Source organism: Sitophilus oryzae, unplaced genomic scaffold (assembly GCF_002938485.1).
Source record: "Sitophilus oryzae breed Bouriz unplaced genomic scaffold, Soryzae_2.0 scaffold_942_pilon_pilon, whole genome shotgun sequence".
Classification (NCBI taxonomy): domain Eukaryota; kingdom Metazoa; phylum Arthropoda; class Insecta; order Coleoptera; family Curculionidae; genus Sitophilus; species Sitophilus oryzae.
The window spans coordinates 2,757,660-2,772,034 of NW_022147575.1; the positions used below are offsets into that span (position 1 = coordinate 2,757,660).

Genomic DNA, 14,375 nt, shown 5'->3' on the forward strand with positions numbered 1-14,375 from the left:
TGCTAAATCAAATCGTATTGTAGCCTCATCTTTTGTGAGCATTTTATTTTTTTAATCACGACATTATCTGTTGTTTGTATTGGAGATACGCTGCTTTAAACAAACGCCTCGGAAAAATGCTTCGCAGGCAGAAAGTTTTATGTAAAAATAATCAAGGCGACATAGGCGAAAACGGATTTATGAGTATTTGGTATACTGGCTACAGATACAAGTGGCACTAAAAAGTTTTATACAATTTTGCGGAAAATGTCAAGAAAAATATAACATTTTCAAAATTGTTTTTTTTTGCAAAAAACCTCTTATACCTGTTTCTGGGGATTAATTATACTACCAGTTAAAATACTTGTTTCTGAGACATGTTACAGAGAGAAAATACAGTTTCTGAGACATTACTGTATAATTAACAGCATTGTAGAAAATGTGTTTATGTTGCAGTTTATAAAAAAAGACTCAAAAGTTTTAAATAATCCTTGATTATACAGGGTGAGTCTTAAATAATTGGGTTAGTCTTAATAATTTTTAAGGGTGGTACATTTCGACCCCAGAAACACGATCATGAGTTTTTTCGCGAAAAAAAAAATTAAAATTTAAAATTTTTTGAAAAAAATTTTCGATTTTTTTTAGTTTTTAGTTAAAAAACATAATTTGTTGATAATATGGCAACAAAGGTAGTAGATTAAATTTACAAGAAAGAAAATCCAGATAAGATCCAGTGGCTCTCAAAATTATTCTGGATTTATTTGAAAAACGATAAAGAGAAAATATGTGTAATTTATCAAGATCTACCAACCCCGAAAATATTTGCACTTATTTAAGACTCACCCTGTATATTCGGTCAAAACGGAGGTAACTGCAGCTTTCACTAATACCTAGGGAGTTTAACAAATGTCTGATAGTTCAGTTAAGTTTCGTAAATCAATGTTTATGTTGGACCTTGAACAACTGTTGTTTCAGGAACGGTAATACCACCAATTTGGACAAGACGTAGAAATGCATATTGTTATAAGATGTTCTTATACAGGGTGAGTCTTTATGTGATGTCATAAGTGCAAATACTTTCAGGGGCGGTATATTTCGAAAGAAAAAGATGTTGAAAATCGTGCATTTTCTTTTAAATTTCCTTGTATATTTTTCGAAAACTTTTTAGAACTGCCTGTTTACCGCAAATTTTCCCACGGTATAATTTCTTAATCTCTGATATTACCATAGCTACAGCTTTACTCTATGGTTAGGGCACTAAAAGGGATGCAAATACAGAAAATTATATATACAGGGTGTTTACAAATTTGAATCTAACCATTATGATTTAGGAAACGGTAAGGGATACGGGGTGGCTTAAATTGGGGAAAAGTTGTCTATTAGTGACAGAGCTGCAAGTTCACAGAAAACTTAAGTCTTTTTTTGACTTAAATCATTTTAATGACATAAATCATTTGATTTTAAGTCATATTTTGAAAGCTGTCTTAAGACTTAAGATTTAAGTCATTTTCAAAATGTCTTTATTCCCTATTTGTTTTATTTATTTCTTTATTTTTTATTTTATTTATTTATTATTTATTTTATTTTTTTATCTTTATTATTATTATTTCTTTATTTTTCTTTATGTTTTTTTTTTTCTTTTTATTTATTTATTATTTTTTATGTGTGTTTTTATGTCTTTGATGCGTTTATTTTTTTATTGTTTTTTATTGTTTAATGTTCATTATAGTTGTTTATACAATATTTTATTCTAATTTAATATAGATAGTAAAAAAATCGGTTTTAATAGGTAATATAAGAAAATTAATTTAACAATTAAAAATAGGTATTTCAATTGAATTGTGATTGTCTTGACTTGAGGGAAATTGTAATGATTTAAGTCATTTTACTGATTTAACTTGCAGATTATCATGATTTAAGAAAAAAAAAGATTTAAGTAAAAAAAAGACCTTAGTCAAAAAAAGACTTAAATGACGTTATATTGATTTAAGTCTTCAGAAAATTGATTTGACCTGAAAAAAATGACTTACCTCAAAGACTTAAAACTTAAGTCATTTGAACTTTATATTGAAATTGACTTAAGACTTAAGTATTTTTAAAACTGACTTGTTGCACCTCTGATTAGTGAGCCCCATGGTAATGCGCTTAGTAATTAATGTTAAATAATGTTTTGTATTCTCTTTTGTTTGTTTACTTTATTTGTTTAGTTTACCTTTGTCTACAAATTGAAAATTTTTTAAACAATAAAGGCATTTATTTATTAGTAATTAACTTGTCTTTGTCATTTTTTGTAATGCGTGTCTTGTAAACCAAGTATAACAAATTATAAAACCAATTTAATCCAATAAAATTGTCATTTGAAAAAAAAATTACAAAAAAAAATACAATTTGCGTCTAATTATTTTGTTGTAGTACAGTTTAAAAAAAACACCCCTATTGCTCAAAAACCGCAAGAGGAAAATTTCCGATTTTGTTTATTTTACACTCAGAAGACAGTCGCTGATAAACTCTGAAAAAATCAGCTTGTCCGTAATTTTTTTTTCACTCTCTATACGGCGATACAATTTTACTGGATTAATTCCAGAATAAATATCACTAAGTATTGAAAATGAACTACGACAAAAGGAGGACAATATTTTTATAACGTAAAATAGATATTATATGTTTATGTTATTAAGTTTCTTCCACATGGAAATAGCAATACATATAAATGTTACTTTTCGAAAAGAATTTTACTTGGATGCTGTAATATAAAATGTAACCTATTGGCAGCAGGAGACTGTGCTATAAACGTACTAAAAATAATTTTATGACAGGCTTCACCTTTGCAGCTTTTTTTATATTTCACGGTTTTTATTAGCTATCATAAAAAAGTTTGGTCGGGAGTTTACCTTTTTTACGTAAAATATAGAAATACTTCTTTTTTAATTCATAAATACTGTTGCGGACCTGTGTGGACTCGGCCTAACCCGTTCAACAAAAGTCTTTAAGTAGAAAAAAAAATAATTTAAACCAGGTCTCTTCGAGAAGAATGGACGCCTTCTTTAAAAGTCTTTAAAGTAATTGCGTTGTTTCTATAAATCGCTCTGTATATTATTACAAAATTCATGAGACCTATTTATTTATAAATACCGTTCTTCTAAGTGCAATTCTATGTCGGATAATAATAAAATTGTGCAATAATTTATAATCTGTATAAAATTTCAATAAGGTTCTAGAGTACATTTTCATTTTAACCCATCCACGATATGAGGATGACATTAAATATACATTTCCTTTCCTCAATACATAAAATACAGAATATTTTTAAGGAAATATTGATTGGTATTCTATACAGGGTCTTAAATAAGTGCAAATATTTTCAGGGCTGGTAGATCTCGAAAAAAAGAAACATATTTTCTCCTTACCGTTTTTCAAATAAGTCCAAAATAACCGAGTTATTTTATGTTGAAAATTAAAAAAAAAATAACTCTTGTTTAAATTTTGAGAACCACTGGATCTTTCTGGGTTTTCATTGTTGTAAATTTACTCTACTACCTATGTTGCCATATTATCAAGCAATTATGTTTTTTAACAAAAAACTAAAAAAAAATTTAAAAAATTGAAAACTATACAAAACATTTTTCGCGAAAAAACTCATAATTGTGTTTCTGGAGTTGAAATATACCACCCCTAAAAATATTTACACTTATTTAAGACTCACCCTGTATAGACTAACCGACTCCTTCAAAATACTTATATGGATTAATCTTGAAATGACATATATTTGTATATTGATTATGTATGACTTTAAAGAAGCTAGGTAAAATCAAGAACAATTTACGCTTTAAAACTAAATCTTAAATAACTTAAAAACGATTTACTTTAGTTAATAAGTTTAACAAAATAAAAGAGTAGGTTTCAATTGAAAAAAAAAATTATGAAAATTTTTAATCTCTCAACTGCATGACGGCCAATATTATATGACATTCCAAAAAATTTAATTTTTGAAATAGATGGCCACATGTCTTCTCTTTATGTCACAGTGGCTGTGGTAATCACTAAATTTGACGTTTAGGCTGTACAGGGTGGGTCAAATTCGACGCTTTTAAATGGAAACACCCTTTTCTGTAGGAGATAGACGAAAACTAATATCGGTGTCTGGAGCTCAATTTTCATCAAAAACATGATGGAGAAAACCGCACATCAATATCTGTTACCGTTTCGGAGTTACGGGGTGTTTTTCAAAAATGTGCATTTTTAACAAATCGCTGTAACTTTTTTGCTATGGAAAATTTTGTATTTCTATGAAAACATTTCCAAAGCACCTTTTACGTAGAATTTAATGGTTTAAGTATAATTTTTATAAAAATAATAATTTAAGAGTTATCAACAGAAAAATTGATTTTTATTTGGGACACCCCTATATTTTTAATTAACTGTAAAAATTTAAAATTACCTTTCCAAAATATAGCACACCTGATATTTTGTTATAATCCCCTTCGAAATACAGAATTTTTAAAAGTTCGCCACTTTTAACTAGTAGGCTTTGGATCCCTTATTGCTGTTATGCCCTTAATGGAACTCGAAAACATATTTTTCCAGCATGACGACGCACCGCCTCTGAACGCTGAAGTTATCAGCAAATTTTTGCAGCCAATTTCAAGAATAATTGAATAGCTAATCAAGACCCCAGCCGTTGGCCGTCGAGGCCCCCTGACTTAGTGCCCATGGATCTAATCCTATGGATATATTTGCTGAAGAATAAAGGTTCCTTATTCCGTATAATCTAGACAAGCATTAGAAATACTTAGCAGTTATGAGAGGGTACCTTTCACCCCTACTGAGTTAATGAATTCCGCGAGAAATGTTCAAAAAGTGCCCCGTCTGTCCATAACAGAAGACGTCGATATGTGGAACATCTCTAGCAAAATCTCATGTCTTGGTTTGCTATTTATTTTTATTAGATATAGTTTAAATGTGTTGATGTTGGTTAAATATATTTTAAATTGTTATAAAATTCTGCATCTCTCATAACAAATATTATCTTCGTTTTAATTGATGCTCACAGTTTGAATTTTTTGTCAATTTTTTGAAATCATAGCCGGTGCCGTTCAAAGCCTACTTATTTAAAGCGGGCAAATTTGTATATACTCTATATCTCGAAGAGGAATCGAGCAAAATATCAAGTGTGTTATATTTTTGGAAAGGTAATTTTAAATTTTTTTCAATAAACTAAAAACATACAGGGTGTCCCATATAAAAAATCAAATTTTTTGTTGATAATTATCAAATTATTAATTTTACAAAAATTATACTTAAACCATTAAATTCTACGTAAAAAGGTGCTTTGGAAATGTTTTCATAAAAATACAACATATTCCATAGCAAAAAAGTTACAGCGATTTATTAAAAATGCATATTTTTGAAAAACACCCCGTAACTCCGAAACGGTAACAGATATCGATATGCGGTTATCACCATCATGTTTTTGACAAAAATTGAGCTCCAGACACCGATATTAGTTTTTGTCTATCTCCTACAGAAAAGGGTGTTTCCATTTAAAAGCGTCGAATTTGACCCACCCTGTACAATTTATTTTCACAGGCAGTTTTTTTTCGTCCAAAGGTTTTTTTTCTCAAAAACGGTTAATGTTAGGTATAGAGTGTTTGATAACAAAATTCACATAAAATTATATAGAGAATTTAAATATGTAAGAAAAAATAGGGGTACCCATTTCAAATAAGAAAGTTTCTGTTAAGTTCCGTCATATTAAAAGTATTTTTAATTGATAGATCTCATTGTGAAAAGGTGATGTGCAAAAAATATCTGATCTAGATATTGTAGTTGGGGCTGGGACACCCTGTATATATCTGTTTGTTCTGTGTTTAAATCGCTAGAAGAATAGTTCAACAAATCTTGAAACGTAACGTAATAACCAATGTAAGGAAAATTATTAAAATAATAAAAAAAATGTAGGAAAACGAGAATAAGTTTTAAAAAAAAAACTTTGTAAAATATTGGTCTTAATTTTGGTACAAAAATTAACACCAGAACTATAGATATTTATTTCAAAATACTTTTTTTCTTAACACGGACTAAAAAGAATTTATTTTAATTTGTCTAAAGCTAGTCTTCGTAATTTGCCTCTAATAAGACTTTCTAACACATGTCTCCGAACTTATCCCACCGAAATCCTGATTAACAGGAACATAAAGCCTGCTAAAAATCTCCGGATTGGACCTCAACACCTCGATTTCCCGGCTTCTTTCTTGCCTGTTATCGATTTTGTTGTTTCCCAAAGACGTAATGCTTCCAAACAACCGTTTTAGTTTACCCAAAATATTTAATTTTTCCGAGTTTTTCACGTTGTTCAATTAGGCCACAATTAGTTCTAGTAGGCCACGACGACCGAGGTATACGAAGGTAGTTTAAATCTGCTAACCAATATAAAAAAACAAAATAATAAAAAAAATTGTAGGAAAACCAGAATAAGTTTATAATAAACGTTGCAAAATATTGATCTTAATTTTGGTACAAAAATTAACACCAGAACTATAGATATCTATTTCAAAATACTTTTTTTCTTAACACGGACTAAAAAGAATTTATTTTAATTCGTCTAAAGCTAGTCTTCGCAATTTGCCTCTAATAAGACTTTCTAACACATGCCTCCGAACTTATCCCACCGAAATCCTGATTAACAGGAACATAAAGCCTGCTAAAAATCTCCGGATTGGACCTCAACACCTCGTTTTCCCGGCTTCCTTCTTGCCTGCTATCGATTTTGTTGTTTCCCAAAGACGTAATGCTTCCAAACAACCGTTTTAGTTTACCCAAAATATTTAATTTTTCCGAGATTTTCACGTTGTTCAATTTATGTTCAGAAGAAAACTGTTTAATGCTAGTTCTGTTGTCCCAAGTAGGCCACGACGAACGAGGTATACGAAAGTAGTTCAAATCTGCGGTTACGTGAAATATTTCTGTATGTGCTTTGTTTAAATCACTCGAAGAATAGTTCTTTAACAAATCTTCTAAATAAGCGATTTCTTTATCGAGATCTTCAAGTCGAGCCTTATAAACTCTGTTTTGAATCTCCAAACGATTCAAAGCTTCTTTTGAATCATCAGCAATGAATCTTCTCGTATTATACTCTACCTTCAATCCCATAGTCTGCATTATATTAACCTCTTCATCTACTTTGCAAAATATTGACTTTAACTTTGGCACAAACATCAACACTACAACTATAGTCGTCGATATCAATATGCTTGTTGTTTTGGCGATGTAGCTTAAAATGAAATAGTCGGTGACAAAACTGAACACGATAACTATAACTGTGCAAAATACGCAGCTGTATACACAAATTCCGATATAGTGGGAATCATTAAGTGCTGGAACCTTGACATGTCGTGTTTTCCAGGCCATATATGCCCCCATTATCAGAATTAGACCTTTGTATCCAAATAAGGCTATGAACCATCCTATAGTGTTCTGGCATTGGCATATACCAATCTAAAAAAAAAATCAGTATGTACCTATAATAAAAAAAATTATAACAAACTATACATTAGGATTGATATTTTATTTTTTAATGTCAAATCAGCACAGACAAGAATAATAGGGGTAGTCTATTACAACCTTTTACACTTATTTTAAAAAAGTGAAAAAATATATGGGCATCCTAGAATAAAAAATTTGCATTTCAGGAAAATATTTTAACTTTTATAGGTGGCTCAAAAAAGTGTGAGTGGATCGGAATGAGTTTTTATAAATGGAACATCCTGTATATTATTGAATTTTTGACTTCTTTTCAGATCACCTTACATATGTTTTTTAACTAAAAACTAAAAAAAAATTAAAAAATTGAAAACTATACAAAACATTTTTCGCGAAAAAACTCATAATTGTGTTTCTGGAGTCGAAATGTACCACCCCTAAAAATATTTACGCTTATTTAAGACTCACCCTGTATAGACTAACCGACTCCTTCAAAATACTTATATGGATTAATCTTGAAATGACATATATTAGTATATTGATTATGTATGACTTTAAAGAAGCTTTCTCAAATATAAAATAACTTTTCTTTGTTTTTTTTTAATGGAACAGCCTGTATATTATTGTTTTATTAGATGGAGGGTTAAAAAATGGACATTTTTTGGATTTAAAGTATTTCAAAATTTTGAATGGTTTCGCAGACACACGCAGTATTATTTCATATGGTTCTTTCAACGGTAATGTATGAAAAGAAAAACCATTGGATGGCTTTGTTAAAAATTTACTGTTGAAAATGACATATTAAATATAAAAGCGCGAATATCTGCGAAACAGTTAAATATTTTGAAATACTCTAAATACAAGTAAATTTAATTTTTTTAATTCTCTATCTATTGGGAAAATAATATACAGGGTGTTCGATTTAAAAAAAAAACGAAGAAAAATTATTTTATATTTACATACATACTGCCATTACTCGCTGACGAGTATTTGTCACGCATCAGAAGATGGTCACGCAAGGCGTTTTCTTTCATGAGCTTTTCTGTGACTGAAAAGCCCGATACGTGATGTTATTTGTCTACCGTACTCCAGACATTCAAAAATCTCATTACTTTGTTGCCTCTTTACTTTTTGGTTGTCGCTGTTAACTGACTTTACAATTCTTCTCCATTCCGTTCTATTGTGAGCTGCCTCCTCCCACTCATTCTGCTTGTTAATTCCCTTTAAGTTTTCGTGGCAAATATCCTTGTACCTTTTGAGTTGTCCACCCGGCCTCCTCTTACCGTCTACAAGCTCACCGTAAAGCAGAGCTTTTGGTATGCGGTTTTCTTGCATTCTGAATACGACCAGCCCATCTTAAGCGGGACTTTGCAATCATGACTTCAATTCTCTCGCAGTTAGCTTTTTCAAGGACCGATACGTTTGAGACATGATGGAACCATTTTATTCTTAAGAGTTATCTAAGATGTCTCTGTTGCAACTTGTTTAATGCGTTCAGTGATCCGGTATATGCACTCCAGGATTTGTTCCATATAACATAACATGGTGGGAATTATTATTGCTCGGTATACTGCAAGCTTCGTTTTGTGCTCAAGTCATGATTGTAGAAAACCCTGTCTTTTTAATTTCCAGAATGCTCTTGAGGGGCTGCTAATCCTGTGCTGAATTTCAGAGTCGATATTGGCCTTCTCCGAAATCAAACTGCCGAGGTAATTGAATTCCGCTACATATTCCAACAGCTCATCGATTTTTATAGCATTGTTGTGATCTTCCGGGGAGTGCACACGATTTTAGTTTTATCGATGTTTAGCTTATAATTGCCCAAAGCCTCGTATCTCTGTTCACAGAGTCGAAAAGCCCGTTTGCGATTCTTTCTATATGTTGGTGTGGGTGCAGGCGGTTTGACATATACAGATATATATTAGCCCCCTCCCATACCCCCTTACCAACCCCCACCCCCACCAAAAACTAATGACCAGATTCTCGGGTGCCACAGTATTTTTGTGCCAAATTTGGTTAAAATCGGTTTAGCGGTTTTTGAGTTATCGTGTTATAGACGGACAGACAGACAGACACCCTGAAAATATTTTGTATTTAGGTCATTTATGACCCAAATAACTCATTTTGAGTGAAATTAAAAAAACTTTTTTTTGCCGATCTTAATACCTGTTGGTATGGTCGGCTAAAAAGTTGCAACCAAAATGGGACACTGTGTGTAGTTGATAAAACAAAATTAATTTTGCAGCTTGAATAATAGCTATCGAGGGAGCTAACGGCATCAAAGAAGAGAATGTTTTGAACACGACCGTTACGATTTTTTTAATAAGTTAACCTAATTATAAATTTGCCTGGGGCTGATAGCATTCTGGACTTGCAGCAAATTTGTAAACAAATAATAAAAGGATACGTTTAATAAAGCAAATTTAATTTAGTTACTGGAAGCTTGCGTATTAGATATTTGAAAAGACCTATTGTAAATTTCTGAATAAGTTAACCTAATTAAAATGCCACCTGAGGCTGATACACCCACCACTCTGTATCACGTTAATTTAGAGTACGCTGTACGTTTACTAAACTAGCATTAATTTTGTAACTTGTATTATAGATTGCTCAAAAGCTATACACGGTGTCTCTATAAAAACCAGAAGAGTATATAAGCCGGAGCCATCGACAACTGAGACAGTTTTTGAAATTTGAATATACCGCGTGGAAATTGAAAATCGGACAATTTGGTGAAGGAATCTTAGTTTGTTGTGTGTTATAAGTTAGTAATTGTGTATAAAGTGAGAAAATAAATTCGTTAAGTATTTTATCGTGAGTTTAAATAGTGGACCCACGGAATCCGTAACATTATTAATCAACGCAGTCATTTAATGTAGTTTGAATACTGGAATCATATTAATTTGTCCTTTTTAACAAATATTTAAACAGTTTTTTTATTGCCAAGACTTTTTTAAAAAATTAAAAATATTAACTCTTCCTTCCTTATTTATATTTGAATCCGTTTGCCTAATACGTAAGCATGTATCAGCTTCTCAAGAAAGGCCATCTCACACTTATCCACTCAGGAACGCGGAGCAAGATCTTTATCTACCTACCCTTTACGCACTGTTAGTCTCTTTAGCTCTTTTACGAGTTAGTTAAAAATTCAATATTATACAACTCGAAAAAATGCACAATCACCTGCCATTTTAAATCAAATCCATAACACCATTTTCTTCATTTCGCAAAGCATTGAAATCTTATTTACTAGACAAGGCTTTCTACGCCGTAAATGACTTAAGTACATTTTAATAATCGAATTTGATCTTGAAATTGAAAATTGAAATTGAAATTGATCTTGCAAACACTGGTCTGTTTGCTATTACTATATTTACCAATGACATCGAGATAAATCTATCTAGAGGTCATTGATCTTTAGTACAAACTTACTAAATATTTTTGAATCTTATTTTTATTTTTTTGTTCTTTGACATCGTAAACATTTATAAATGTTTATTTTAAACAATAAAACTGACAATGTTATTTGTATAATGTTTTGTATTCTCTTTTATTTGTTGGTTTGTTTGTTTACTTTACCTTTGTCTACAAATTGTAAAATTTTTTGGGAATAAAGGCATTTATTTATTTATTTTTTTAATGAAATAAAGGAACCATATCGACAATTAGTATCTGTACTCTTTAAAAATTTGTTACATCTTTAAAAATAATCTAAATGTCAAAAGCTAGTCTTAAAATATGGTATAATACAATTTGATAGACAATTAAATTGTGCCATTTGATTCTGATAACATATACAGGATGTTCCATTTAAATTAAACAAGTTATTGCCGTTTAAAACTAGTAATTATATAAAATAAATTTTTCGACACTCTGTATAAGGTAGTATAATTTTTATTATTACAACACAAAATTTAGTAACAAGAAATACTTCAGTACAATATTTGGTTTTAAAACTTAAATACGTCTAAAGAAATGAAGCATTAAAATTATTACCTACTGTATTTTGCCCTAAACCAAAATATTTCAAAAACGGTAAGATGAAAATGCGGTAAACCTTAATCATATTTACCTTTTTTTTATTCGTAGAAACTGAAAATGCAATAATATACAGGGTGTTTCATTTAAAAAATACAACTTTGATATTTTTTATTTATTTGGGACACTCTGTATCTTGTAAAAATGTTTTTAAATTGTAGCTCTAATAGTCCTTCAACGAACCCAAAACTTACAATTTGCAAAAATTAAATCATTTAGCTACAATACCCCTTGTCGTATGTGGTGAACAACCCTGTATACACAGTGTATGGAGCATCAAAGAAGCGCTTGTCTTACACAGAACTGTTGCAATATTATTAAATAAGTTAATCTAAGTATAGATTTACCTGGGGCTGATAAACCACTCTGGGATCGTCTGGACTAATTTCGAGCAGTAAATTATACAGTCGCTTATTTAGGGGATCCACCGCCAACCATAAGCTCATTATTGCAGTGTCTATGAATAAAGGAATCAATATCAGGCCGATTAGATGCTGGTCTTTGAGCAGTTTATCTCGAACGAGGCCGGCTGTTGTGTAGGCGAATAAACGATGAACTCGGTACGTTTTGGCAAAGATCGAGCCAAAAGTTAGAGAAAAACCGGCAGACAGCAAGTAAACGTTAATCTAGAATACAGAAAAACACTTTTGTTTTCTAGCATTTTATTTTTAAAATCTACAGAAATTATTGTTTAATCAAAGCTGAACTGCTTTGAAGGTGCGAGTCGGACTCGCGCACGAAGGGTTCCGTACCATTCATTATCTATACAAAATAAATAAAACCTTAAAAATGTCTATTGGTAAAAATCGCTACGAGCAACCATTCTCGAGATACAGAGCTGCAACAAGTCAGTTTTAAAAATACTTGAGTCTTAAGTAGTCATTTCTAAAATCAAAGTGATTTAAGTCTTAAGTCAACTTTAATATAAAGTTCAAATGACTTAGGTTTTAAGTCTTTGATTTAAGTAATTTTCTTTCAAGTCAAGTCATTTTTGTAAAGACTTAAATCAATATAACGTTATATAAGTCTTTTTTGCGTAAGTTTTCTTGAACCATTTCTTAACTATACAAAAGTCATATTTTCTTGGGCTTAGGTTCGTTAATAATTAATAAATTTAGTTTTTTTTAAAAACATCTTCTGACGTTTCGCCCTTAAGTTCGGGGCATCTTAAAAAGTTTTTATTATCTAAACAATGTTTTTTTTTATAAATTACAATGTCAAAATAAACACTAAAAACATTCATACAACAAATTAAACTAATATACTATATAATTGAGTCACGAAAGCATTAAAGCATTAAGTCTACGAAAGTATTAAAGTAAAATATGGATTGGACGCACCAAAAATATTGAAAGAAATGTCCAAGTTATATACCAAATTAGCGACGCAAAAAAATAGAAGAATATTCCTACTTAGATGTAAACACATGGACGTAACACCGAAGTTTCTACAAATGAATGTCAATCATCTATGTTTTAAAGGTACGTACCTTGAGACGAAATTTAATAGCATTATGTCAAAAACTAAACTCGATTTATTAAATTTATCTATTACACAAACTGTTAAAAACATAAATCTTATCAACAAAAGCATTAATGAAACAATTGATAAAATAAAAAATATTATTCCTAACGATACTTTGAAAACATTTTTGAGTCTTGAACAAAAAAAATGCGAAATTACTTATTTGAAAATTAAAGACAAACATCAAAAAAAGTTAAATAGACTAATAAACACACAAGACATAACACCAATATAAAATTATAATTCTAACTGGATCCAAAATATATCAAACACCCCGATTCCAGAAGGTGTTGCTGAAATTTTATCACTAGGTCCAAAATTTGCTCTGGACGTTACAAGAGAACATGATATACCTACGACAGAGTACATAGCGGCCGTAGAATCAGTAATAAAAGGAAAATCTGACAGCGACAAAAATTTGATTAGAGCTGAAATTACAAATGCAATTACTAACCATAAAATTAAAATTAAACATAAAAAAATAAAACAAAACAAACTTCAAAAAAAGATAAAAAATAACATTCATAAAACAAGGAATTTCATAAAGGAAAACCCAAGTATAATAATTTTAAGACCAGATAAAAGCAATAAAACTGTCGTTATGAACAAGATCGATTATGAAGATAAAATGGAAAATATGCTTAACAACAACATATATAAAAAAATAAACAGTGACCCTACGAATATATTTCAAAATAGAAATAATACTTTTGTTAAAAAATTATTAAACGAAAACGAAATAAATGAAAATGTTTCAAAATACTTAAGCATACATAACCCCAACTGCGCCTAAAATATATGGTCTACCTAAAGTCCACAAGCCAGATCTGCCACTTAGGCCAATAGTATCGTATATAGGATCTCCTTTATATAAATTATCAATATATTTGGCAGATTGTATATCTAAAATAACATGTCAAAACGAATTTTACATTAAAGACTCGTTTTCCTTTAAGAACTTCCTTGACCAAGGAAGTTCTTAAAACCCAAACAATTCCACAAGGTTACAAACTTTTGTCTTTAGATGTGGTGTCCTTATACACAAGTATACTTTACGAGTTGGTCCAAACCGTTCTAAATAAAAAATGGGACCTTCTGAAAGAGCATACCACACTTTCAAAAAATAACTTTTTTGAGGCTGTCAATCTCATGTTCTCTTTGAATTATTTTCAGTATAACGAAGCCTTCTATAAACAACTAAATGGATGTGCTATGGGCTCCCTTATATCATCAGTTATAGCACAAATGGTAATGGAGTTTTTGGAGGAGACTGTAATAGGAGATTTAAATTTTAACATCATTTTTTTTAAACGTTACGTTGACGATTGCTTAGTTGCCGTACCAAACGATAAAGT

The 14,375-nt window shown here is 30.4% G+C and overlaps 1 protein-coding gene across 1 annotated transcript in view; it reads right to left on the reverse strand.

Moving 5' to 3' along the window:
* Window positions 1-6,044: 6,044 nt before the first annotated feature.
* The window catches only part of LOC115890977 (gamma-aminobutyric acid type B receptor subunit 2), a 43,199-nt gene continuing 34,868 nt past the window's right edge, over window positions 6,045-14,375 (reverse strand). Inside the window, exons 12-13 of the mRNA XM_030911351.1 lie at window positions 11,844-12,122; window positions 6,045-7,473 (exon numbers count right to left, since the gene is read on the reverse strand). Coding sequence (XP_030767211.1) covers window positions 6,607-7,473; window positions 11,844-12,122 — 1,146 coding nt within the window. The 3' untranslated portion in view covers window positions 6,045-6,606. The remainder of the gene's footprint in view (window positions 7,474-11,843; window positions 12,123-14,375) is intronic.